At 31.6% G+C, this 12817-nt stretch overlaps 1 protein-coding gene across 1 annotated transcript in view; it reads right to left on the minus strand.

Annotated features, from left to right (window-relative positions):
- Positions 1-3926: 3926 nt before the first annotated feature.
- Positions 3927-12817, minus strand: part of LOC139510808 (repetitive organellar protein-like) — an 88791-nt gene continuing 79900 nt past the window's right edge. Inside the window, exons 31-34 of the mRNA XM_071297339.1 lie at positions 12564-12635; positions 11135-11245; positions 8856-8942; positions 3927-8093 (exon numbers count right to left, since the gene is read on the minus strand). Of these exons, the coding sequence (XP_071153440.1) occupies positions 7867-8093; positions 8856-8942; positions 11135-11245; positions 12564-12635 (497 nt within the window). The 3' untranslated portion in view covers positions 3927-7866. The remainder of the gene's footprint in view (positions 8094-8855; positions 8943-11134; positions 11246-12563; positions 12636-12817) is intronic.

Raw genomic sequence — 12817 nt, forward strand, 5'->3', positions numbered from 1 at the left:
TATTTTTAGTGGTACGAGTTGACGTTGGTACGAGTTTACAATGGTACGGGATAACTATAATTCCTTGTTTTATACTCAATTGGTAGTATGAAGCTACGAGATATTTTAATTTTTGAAATTAAAGGCACAATTAACAAAGCAAACGGTAGTTTGAAATACTTTTAAATAGATCTTTAAGGATAATGTACCCTTGTGTTGATCCCATGCTAAACATAACAAAAATCTCTGTACAAAGGTTATCTCGTCTTCATTCTCTGACATATTCTAGTCTGCCCTTTCATAAAATAGTGATTTTTTTTTAGTGTTCTATCGAACTTTCGAAAACAAATACCTGATAACCGTTCAGACAAAAAAAAATTATGTTGAAAAAATCTTACAGATACAGCAAGTGATTCTTAATAGTTATAGTTATAAGATACATTTTTCTTTTGAAATACAACTTTTAAATCTTACGGGAAACTATTCCAAGCTTAAAACTTTCACTGTAACCTCGCTCTAACTTATCCCCCCCCCAAACCCCCCCCCCCCCCCCAAACAAACAAAGCCGCAATACTATTGTCAGTCTTATAGTCAGCACTAACTTGTTCACAAACAAACGTGTTTTAAGCTGCTAAAGACATATGATTCAAACGCTGAGAAAGTCCTTTGTTCTATATTTTTGCTCTCCATTTTTATGCAAAACCTTTTACATTTTTATTTTATTGGTTATTGTTGAAGGTCGTACGATGACGTATAGTTGTTAACACATACTTCCTTTGGTTTCTTATGGAAATTTGTCCATTGACAACAAACATACCACCTCATCTACTTTATATAAGTATTGTATAAATTACAACGTATTTTGGTGATCTTGCAAAATGATCGTAATCCCGAAAATCGTAAACATATTTTCTGATCGTAAAAGGGGACAAGAAGGGTTCCATTAACAGGCCAATAAATAAGATTACCGGTAATTTAAAAAAAATATAAAAAAATAGGGGTATTTTTTCTCTCATAATAACAGTACACAGATTCACAACAATGTCAATTTCAAGAAAGCAGACAACAGTTAATTAGTCAATAACAGTACAGCATCAATGATCTTGAATATATGCCACTTTTACCTGAAATATAAGAGCACAGAACCAGGACATAGGAGCACAGAACCAGGACCGTTTTTCTTATCACCAGCACAGCGTCAGGACAATTCCGTTTAACGAACTTGCACGACTTTTGCAAGATAATATTGTTGTAATATACTTTGTATGGTACTTATGACGCATCAGAGAAAAATTAAGCAACAAAACAGTCGTTTTATTGCCGTTCTGGTACAATGTAAACAAACCCACCAGCACCTGACAGGACCAAATCACCAGCACAGAACGTTCTCTCGCAGGACAGCCATACCCACCGTGTAAACACCGTAAGATGGTGACAAGGGAACGTCACCATTTAAAAATGGATAATTAACGATAGGAAATATATGTTAACAAAATTATGAAATAGTGTGGCCGAATCGACTTCGGTCGAAATTACTATGGTGAACTGGTACTGTGGCCGAAACGTCTAGAAAGCGACCATGACAAATATTTGTTTTACTACGGGAATATTTTTCCCGGTAAAATTCTCCAGATATCTGGTTTTAAATGTATGAATTTTTAAACATTCTTTATCAACATGTTAGAAGGTGTGAATTTTGTCTTGACAAGAACAATTTCAATGTTTAATTTTTCCAAAGAAAAAATTCATAATATACGTCACCCTTCAAAAATGCTTCTTTAAACTGTTCGTTGTGCAGACTTCGAATCTTTTAATTCCAGTAGAATGTCCTTATCATTCAAGTCTACAAATATTTTCTGGGCAGAAGCAGATGACAGACAACAAATAATCAGCGTACTTAAAATGTGCCATCGCTGTTAATAAGGATTATTTTTTAAAATAGTGTCTATATGCATCAAGATACTAACCACGTTGGTTCCCGACATTGAAAAAAATACGCTACAAGCCGAGTGACAGTGCAAGAAAATGTCACACGGTTTCAAAGGGTGATCGACTAAAATGTCTAATTTCTCTTATCCAATAAAAATCATGGAAATCCAAATTAACATAAAATAATAAAGTCAATTGTTGCAGGATCTGCTTCGCTTCTATTGATATAAAGCAACGATATAGATTTCAAACAAACAAAATATGCAGAAGCCATGAGCAATGATGAGGTTTTCTCCACAACAATAGCACAGTTACTTCTCATTCACCAGGGAAAATTGCCTTCCATTTATCGGGAACCAACTTGGTACAGAGGATAATTTTCTGTCCTAGAAACTCTAACATGTCTAAAGAGCCTGTATCCGCTCTCAGATAGATCTGAGTGCATCGTCAACAATGGACACTCTCCAACATTGTGGACTAAATAAGAATTCATGACAAAAATATCTTTTTTTTTTATCTTGTATTGCTGATCATTTAGTCTGTTTACAGTTTCTCTCTTTCTTCTTTCGTTTTTGCCCAAAACACAAAAAATTGTAAAAAAAATATTTAAGGGCAATCTAAAGAATCGACCAATGATTTCGGCAAAATTTGATTTATTTGTATATCTTGTCTTGCTGAAAATTTTTGCATCAAAAAGTGTCTATCTAGCTTTTATAATTTTCAAGATATAATCGGCAAAAATGCGAAAATTGGTAAAAATTGTCATTAAAGAGCAAGTTATTCCAATAAGGAGTCGACTGACTATTTCAGCAAAGCTGACTTATTTGTAGATCTTTTTTGCTGATCATTTTGTTTATTAAAGTTTCTATCTATCTGTTATAGTTTTTAAGATATTAGATAAAAAAAAAGGTAAATAAAAAAATCGTCATTAAAGAGCAATAACTCCAATAAGGAATAAACCGACAATTTCAACCATTTGACTTATTTGTAGATCTTGTCTTGTTGATCATTTTTGCTTATTTAAGTTCTATAATCCTGATACTTTTGATAACTATATATTATAGTTTTTGAGATACATGAATAAGATAAAAAAGCAATAAATTGATAAATCATCATCAAAGGGCAACAACTCCAATAAAGAGTCATCAGAAAATAATGACCATGATGACCTATTTGTAGATCTTGACTTGCTGATCATTTTTGCAGTTAAAGAGTCTATCTATTATAGTTTTCAAGATATTAGGCAAAAATGAAAAAAAAAGTTAAAATTCTTAATTTAAGGGCAATAACTCCTAAGGAATTCGTCTGACAGTTTCAATGTAAGTGGACAATAGGTATATCTCAACTTTTTTTAACATTTCTGACCCGTCATATTTCCTCTATGCATAGTGGTTTTCAAAATAAAAGGCAAAACTTGCATTTGATCTCTATGTTCTATTTTTAGTCATGTCAGCCATGTTGGTTGGCAGGCAGGGTCATCCAACACATTTTTTAAACTATATATCCCAATGATCCTTGTGGCCATATTTGATCAAATTTGGTATAGTAGTTTCAGATAGAAAATTTTGGTAAAATTTAACGGAAGACAACATTAACAGAGGACAGACACCAAGTGTTAAGAAAAGCTCACTTGGCCCTTTGGGCCTGGTGAGCTCAAAATGACTAACTTCACCTAGCAAAATGAAAATGTAATATTCTTCTTTCTTAAACCCTCAACCATTACTAACTTAGAAACTGAAGTGTAGATCCAATTTGTTCTTTCTTTAAAAAATCCAGAAGGATCATTTAACTAGAATAAAAGTTACTATACAAAGAAACAACTGTGTCTTTTAACAGCCAGGCATGACAATCGTTCACCATCATACACTAATTTCAACAGATACTCATGAAATACAGTATTTGCAAATGTGGTAGTTTCCTATAGGATATAACCCATATTAAGCTATTCCTCTTGAATACACAATAATCAGAAGTAAATAATTACTGTAATAACAAATTTAAAAGAAGAAACATAAGAGTAATTTTGATATTTATTAACCAATGATGTGTACATGGTAGTTTATTAATTGTAAAGAAGGTACCTTTTGGGGGGTCAAAATGGCCCTGTTTTGAAACTATGGCCTTATTACCTGAAACTTTGTAATTTAAAAAGTAAAATAAATCTATAAAATTTATATTTTGTCAACAATTTGTAAATTATTTTTATTTGCCTCTACACTATGTTGAGAGCTTTGAAGTAGCAAAATATTTGAAAACAACCAAATATGACATAGTGCATGCATCACCCAAAGAGATATTTTTACAGAAAGTTGATCTAGTCACAGTCTATCTTAATTTAAATTTGAGTCAAAGCTGTACACTATATTGATTCAGCCAACTTATCACTTAAAATATTTCAATTTTTTTACAAATTTACAGAGCTAAGTACACCCCAAACTGTACCTTCTTCTTTGACAGTAGTGTAATGAACAAAAAGTGTAGATAAACATACTTTTTTGAAATTTTTATTTCAACTTGCTTTAACTAAGAACACATCAAAAGCAGTCTGATTAGTCCTAACATTCCAGAAACCATAGTGAGGCTAAAATATTTCTGTATCACTCACCCTATATCAAAGCTTTTTGCTGTAAAAGTCTAAAATAACCATTTATTGTAGCAAATTTTATTTACTGAGTTTACAAGAGGCTTACTTATAGTGCTGCATTGCTTATCAAAATTTTTGTGTCATCATTGCTGCTGCTTGTCAGGAAAACATTTGGATTTGTATTTTCAGAGGTAAACAATTTTTGAATTAATCCAATGAGAATCGATAATTGCTACTGATCAGCACAAATTCGAGAATCCATGTATCAAAACTTTCATAAATCAATCCTGTCAAGTTTGATTCACTGTGGCCTAGTAGCTTCAGATAAAAGAAGGAACATCTTATTAACCATTGCAAACTTTTGAAACACTATTCCATGTCTGTTGCCTATTCAGCACTAACTGTGGAATATTGTATATCACACATTATATACATTCAAAACCTTTATAGATATCAACATATTTAAAGTTTGTTTCCAAATGGTCTAGTGGTTTCAGAAAAGAAAGTAACAAGAATATTTGTCCATCTGACACCCCACCCTTTTAAGGTTTTTTTAATTGAACTTTTGTTAATTTTACCTCTATGTTCTATTTATGACATGGCAGCCATGTTGGTTTGCGTACAGTGTCATCCTATATAGTTTTGAAAGTAGACACCCTAAGGATGATCCAGACAAACTTTGATTCCAATTGGGACAGTGGTTTCAAAGGAGAAGATTAAAATATTAAAAGTTAATGGACAGATGACAGACGCTAAGTGATGGCAAAAGCCAGCTGAGCTAAATACAGTGTATACACATATATTTTGTATGCATGGTATTAATGTTTATAACATAATAGAAAATTAATCAAAAATAATTTGTAGTGTAAAGTTATCTTAAATATATTTAAGAAGCTGAACTACAGGTAAAATAAAGAAATCTATAGTTCATCAACATTATTCATTGATAGTCTATAATTATTAACACACACAAAACATCCCATGTTGCCTCAGAAGAAAATAATTGAAAAAAACAGACGATAAAAACTAGAGCTCTCTGAAACAACAGCAAATCCCTTTTAGGCTGAAATAAAATATTGTGTGTTCTGATTACAAAACAAAATAAAGGTCAATATTTTTTTAAAATTTTAACTGAAACATTGTGATTGCTAAATGATGTAATACATATGCATGTCAATTCAAAGAATCCATTGAAATAAGTCCTCAGTGAGGTTTTTTTAATATTGAAGACTGGTTTGGTAACTGTATGAAGGAATTTAACTGAAAGATTATACAAAAGTGTATATAATAAAGAGCACCAGTTTATTTTATAATCTTAAGTAAAACCTTTGGTGTCTGGGGTAAAAATCAGGGTCTGTTGTATATAAAACAGAAACACAATATTTGTTTGTTGCCTTAAATCATTTCTGAATAATCCAATAACAGTGTTGACATTTATTAGCATTCATAAATACCTCATGTATGAATCTTAACCCAAACTTAAGGGCATACGATACAGTTTTGATCCCACGGTGATTTGTTTACGAAAATTGGCATACAAACTATTTTCCACATTTTCAATTCAAATATGTAATAAAAAATATACCTTCATGTGCTACTTTAAGAGATAGGATCGAAATTTTAGACATTTACTCAAAATTTCGTTTTTTTGGACATTTCTATCCATTGGATAGACATACCTAACTTTTTTGTTTCAAAAGATAAACACAAGCGGATTTTTGTAAAATCATTTGGGGGAAATCTTCTTTACATAAGTATACTATAAATTTGTATAACAATTCTTTGGAAATAATTAATTGTTATCAAAGTTTAATGATTTTAAATTAGAGGCTCTCAAGAGCCTGTGTCGCTCACCTTAGTCTATGTGCATAATAACCAATGGACACAGATAAATTCATGACAAAATTGTGTTTTGGTGATCATGTGTTTGTAGATCTTATTTTAATGAACATTCTTGTTGCTACAATTATCTCTATCTATAATGAACTTGGCCAAGTAATTAAAGTGTAAAATATTTTCTAAATATTTACAAAAATTTATGAAAATTGTTCAAAAATGACTATAAAGGGCAATTACTCCTTATTGCTGTTTACAGTTTATCTCTATCTATGATAATATTCAAGATAATAACCAAAAACTGCAAAATTTTCTTAAAATTACTAATTTGTCTAAAAATTTCAGGGCAGATAGATCTTGACCTAATAGACAATTTACCTTTGTCAGATTTGTCAGGTTATAAGCCAAAATCTACATTTTACCCCTATGTTCTATTTTTAGCCATGGTGGCCATCTTGGTTAGTTGGCAGGGTCATGCCACACATTTTTAAAACTAAATACCCCAATGATTATTGTGGCCAAGTTTGGTTAAATTTGGCCCAGTTGTTTCAGAGGAGAAGATTTTTGTTAAATTTTACAGACGCAGGACACCAAGTGATGCGAATAAAAATAAACTGCTTTTTTTTGCTGTATATTTATCTAATTTAAAAAATTTCATCAGTGACTTTTCATAAAAATTGGTACAAATAATCTTCATACTGAATCAAACCTAATGTCATTTAAAAAAAGAGGGGTCCATGAACTCATTTTAAAGTGAATTCAGTCTAAAATAAAAAAAAAATAAAATAAAAATGCATCTTTCCCGATATGTCAAAGTTTGACGTCGCCAAAAATAACATTTTACCTTAGCAACATCATTACCTCCCCTGTAACTGTATCATATGCCCTTAATCAAAGTCTAAACTCTGAAAATTAGAAACTCAATTGAGCCTATTTTGCTCACCTGGCTACAAACTACCAGTTTTGTATTCTCAGTGAAGAATTAAAAAAAAAAAACTGACCAGTTGGTCCTTTTTATTTAAGTTAGATTTCCTATGGGCTCAAAGGGAACCTATGTGCTGATATAGCTACCATGTATGCTGCATGGCAATAATGAAATGATTATACTTTTGTATATTTAATGAATAATTACATCTGACAGCCATATTCTTCATCTGATTGGAACAAAATAATATTTTTTATATAAAGAACCTGCCATACATTATTTATGCAGAGGTTGGTTAAGATGAATCTGATCATTATAAAATGAAATATCTTTGTAGAGGGTCTTCAAATGATGATACATATAAAGTGATTTGGCCTTAGAGTTTCAGAGGAGATTTAATTTGAAAACTGACCAATCAGCATCAAGGTTTGACTTTAGCAACATTTAGTGGCTATGCTTTTAATCCAATAAGATTTTTTTTTATAAAGTACCTTCCATATTCTATTCCTGCAAAGTTTTATTCAAATTATCTCAGTTGTTTCAGAGGAAATGATCAAATGTGAATTTAAAATATTAATGTTTTACAATTACAATTGTTAATACTGTATCTAAATCATTCCCCCCCCAGTAGTCGTTTAGCACCCCTCATCTTCTGTTGAGCTATTGCCCAGATTTGGTGCTTTACATTCAACCATTTTAAACAGGCGATGCATTTATTTCTCTTTTGCAGCTTTTGAACTTCACTTTTTTTTGGAGGTTTTTTTTCACATATGGCTTTATTAACTAAAATCACCAAAGCCTCCTTTTCCTCGTTTGTCCATTTCCTCTTAGATGTTTGTTCTGTAATAAATCAAAATCATATATTTAGGTATCTTGTTACTGTAAAAACTGTGCATTAATTTTTTTTATCCAGAATATATCCTTTATGAAGCCCAAATTTGATAATTACTACTGTTAAAATACTTTTATTCCTTGGATACCAATTTTTGCGGTTTTCGTAGGTGGTTTATCCATGAACTTAAGTATCCAGCGAAATATAAAAGTAGTGTGGAAATCAAGACATGGAATATCCCATATGTAGGACTAAACCCGTAAATACATGTATGAGCATATAACATAGAGGTTACATCCAATACAAGCACCTCCTTTATTGACAAATTGTTTATTGTTACATTTTAAATATCTGATTTGAATATTTAGTTTGTCAAATCCTGAGCTCCATGTTTCCTAGGCCTAAATTTGGTTGGAATTCAGACAATTTTGTTATTTTTCAACAAAATCTCTATTTTTTGTCTATTTGGGTTCAGTTGTAAAGATTAAGGTTTTTTAAAAAAGAGAAGCTCCACAAAAAAAGTTCTATTTCACTTTCTTACATGTGTTTTCATCCACTTTAAACCATTGTTATCATACCAAACTTACTCCTTTAATGTTCTATGAAATATGGTTCATGTGACATCAATTTTCAGGCAGATGCATCTTCAGACTAAGAGGGTTGTAGGTCAATTAGTTTTCAGAGAACTGGCTGTGGATATGCAAGTGGATCTCAAAAGAACTCCTAACTTGTTGAAGTTAACTAAATATCTAATGAATCTATTCACTTACTTTCAGATTTTTTCCTAGCTACATTAGGCTCACTGTCTGAATCACTGTCACTCTCTAGTGAAAGTTTGTTTTTCTTCATTGTCCTACCTAAATGACAAAAAAATATAACTTGTAATGTAACATTGCTGAACTGAAAGATGGAAATGCTTTGTATAAGTCACCAGCTTTTACCAGATAACACATTATTTATAACTGTTCACTTGCTACACTAATATTTAAATTACATGCCGGGTCAAAAACTGAGTCATCATTTTGTTACTTTTTTAATCAAAATTAGTCTGATTTACCAGAAATATATTACATATAAGAAACAAGGTTTAATGAGACAAATACATGGGGAATGTATCCCCGCATGGACACAGATGATGCCCCCGCTAGCAAACAATGTTATAATGGGACACAACACAAGAACGGTAAAAGCAACGCTACCTATATTTGTACTTGATATGAGTTTTCGAGTAATAAGCATTGTTTATAAGTTTCATAATATTTTGTTGAGGCAAACTTTAGAGAATGGAAAGGATAAATTCAGCAATTTTTTCCATTTGTAAAGGGGCATAACTTAAGAACAGTATATGTGATGCCACAAAATTCAAATTAAATCTGTGTTTTGTAGTAATAAGCATTATGAATAAGTTTCATTACATTTGGTTGAGGCAAACTTAAGTAAGAGAACAGAAATGAAAAGATCAGCAATTTGTTCATTTTTTTTCAAGCTCGATCTGTGTTTTGTGGTAATAAGCAATGTGAATAAATTTCATAACATTTGGTTGAGGCAAACCAAAGTTAGAGAACGGAAACCAACTTGGGACATACGTACAGATGGACAATTTTAATTTCCCACATATTTACTTTGAAATTTTTTGAAAATAAACTAGAATTCAGTTATTGGGATAGCAGATAATCCCCACCCTCTTATTATCCAAAAAATTTAATGAATATATGACTTGGAAATGGTAAATGTGAAATCATTGAAAACTGAAATTAACCTTTGATTTTTTATGAGTTCAATACATTCCCTTAAAGATTTCCAAGACGGTTTTGAAAAAAACAAGAGTGCACACGCTGAAATGTCACCGGCTTTTATTAACCAAGATTGATTCTATGTTGATAGTCCTAAAAATAAAGTTTTACTACAAGTTTCACATTTTAAAACTAAAAATTATAAAGATCCATGAAAATGAGGTCCTGGTCAGATAAATTAAGCCAGACAGACATGTACACCTTACAATTGTTCCATACACGAAATATAGTTGACCTATTGCTTATAGTTTCTTATAAACAGACCAAAACACAGAAATTTGACAGTGACAGATGAACAAGGAAAATGAGGTAAAGAACAAATGACACCTGCCAGACAGACATGTACACCTTACAATCATTCCACAACCAAATATAGTTGACCAATTGCTTATAGTATTAGAAAAATAGACAACAAAAACACAAAAACTTAACATTCACCACTGAACTATGAAAATGAGGTTAAGGACAGGTGACACCTGCCAGACAAACATGTACACCTTACAATCATTCCTTGCACCAAATATGGTTGACCGATTGCTAATAGAATTTCTGAAAAATAGACCAAAACACAAAAACTTAACATTAACCAAGGAACAGTGAAAATGAGGTCAAGGTCAGATGAAACCTGCCAGACTGACATGTACACCTTACAATCATTCCTTACAACAAAAATGTGACAAACTGCTTACAGTATTTGAGAAACCAACCTAATTACATAACTTTAACCTTGATCACTGACCCATGAGTTGAGGTCGAGGTCAGACGAACCATATCTGACGGTCATGTAGACCTTGCAAGGAATTATTTACCAAATAAAGTTATCTTATTACTCACCATCTCACTATAAGTGAGAAATTTACTTAACAAAAATCTAAACTTTTTTTCAAGCAGTCGCTGAACCATGAGAATGAGGTCAAGGACAATGGACTTATGACAAACAGAAACTTTGAAAAATAAGGTATCTGCATACAAGATATGAAGCATTCAGGTCTCTTACCGTCTGAAATATAAACCTTTATACAAATAGTTTACCCTGCCACCGCTAGGTAGTAATATCTATGTCTCATCCTCGCAGTCGAGACAAAAACCTCTGTCTCACAATGGGGACATTTGTTCAGATGAGGTCCTGCCAGTTTTGGTTTCATTCGACCCAAATGTTTTTAGAAGAAGTTGTTTACATGTGATGTCAATGATGTTGATAGATGCAAAGTGATGACAATAGCTCACTTGGCCTGGTGAGCTAAAAATGAACATACCTATATCAAAATCTGGATCCTCATCAGAGTCAGCAAAATTAAAGGCCTCCTTGTAATTTTTAGAATCAAGCCTTCTTTTAGGTCTTACTGTAACAATAGGTTTCACTGTAACTGAAAAGAATGCAGTATATAACATTGTATAAAGCCTCCACTCTACATGTGGGGTATGAAAATTGGTCAAACCTCAAATCAATGGGTTGCACAAAATGTTTCTCAAACAATGGAGGATGGAATATTATTAAGATTTGAATATATACAAATACAAAAATTTTAAAAAGTTACTTTTGCAATATATTTGTTTCAAATAAATACCTCTTGAAAATATCACTAACAAACTAATTTCCAGAGTAGGAAGGAATAGGTAAAAACTTGATAAATTTTCCAAAGTAAACATTTTTTTAAAGTTCAAATGTCTGGGTTGAAAACTTAACAGGTCAGTTTATAACATTAAATAAGTATCACCTGCATACATTTTTTTCTTAAAATGATTAAGTTCCCTAGTCAGGAATTAAAGCAGAAATATTTCCACAACATTTCAATAATGTGAGCTGTATAACAGCTATATGTGTGCAAATATTAATTCAAGGATGAAAGATCATGATTGAAAAAGATATATGATTACACAAAATTGATATACTCTGTTGAAAGTTTCGTGTTTGTTAAAGGGACACAAGCGTAAGATATGAAAAAAATCTAAAGTTTGATTTTTTTCTGTTCAATCAATAATGAAAGTGAAATAGTGAAATAACAATTCGCTATTTGCAGCCAAAAAGGTACAATTTTGTCAAATTACGCTAAGAAACATTGATAATTAGTTATTCACTTGCAAGTGAATGAGTCGACCTCTTTAAATCAATATTCATGTGAACTTCAATTTAACCCATAGCTAAAGATTGACAACGCATGCATTGAACGTGTACTGGTTATTTAAAGAAAAAGAATGTCAACAATGAAAGTGAAACTACAGTAAATCATTTGATTACTAATTCGATGCACATAAAATCATTCTTATATGGTTAAAAACAATGAGAAACATCTATTTTTAATCTATAAAATATAATCAAACAGACCTATAAAAATCCAATTGCACGTGTTGGTTTAATCTATTTATATCTTTATTTATGTTTACATCGCTTATATGGTCATCTGAGGTCAAATCGATAGTTAATTTGATGGCGTCTGGACTAAAATACACACGAACCGAACTGATATATTATCTACCCCATGCTCTGTAAATTGTTTATTTTAGACTTTTGATAGTTTGGATAAATGTTTGACATTGTTATAAATCAAATATGAGAATTCGAGTCAAATCGGTGACCATGAATTTGACAGCTAGTGCCCCTTGAAAAAGAATTATAGTGACCTAAATGCATGAAATATTTATGAATAAGCTGTGCCAATATAAAAATGTACATCAAATATTTACCAGATGCAGCTTTTGACGGCAGAATAATATCGGTACTCTTTGTATGGGTTAAATCAGCATCATCATTTGGAGCTGAAGAAAAAGATTGTATTAATGATATGAACTACAGTGTACTGATCTATTAATTATTCACATGAATAGCGGCATTCTGTACTGCCACTTGACGATAACTACACAGTCAAATGAAAATGAAACTGTGATGTAGATATACAATGACATTTTATGTATTCATGGACAAATCGTGACACTTTCCC

The sequence above is a fragment of the Mytilus edulis genome, chromosome 2 (genome assembly GCF_963676685.1).
Source record: "Mytilus edulis chromosome 2, xbMytEdul2.2, whole genome shotgun sequence".
NCBI lineage: Eukaryota > Metazoa > Mollusca > Bivalvia > Mytilida > Mytilidae > Mytilus > Mytilus edulis.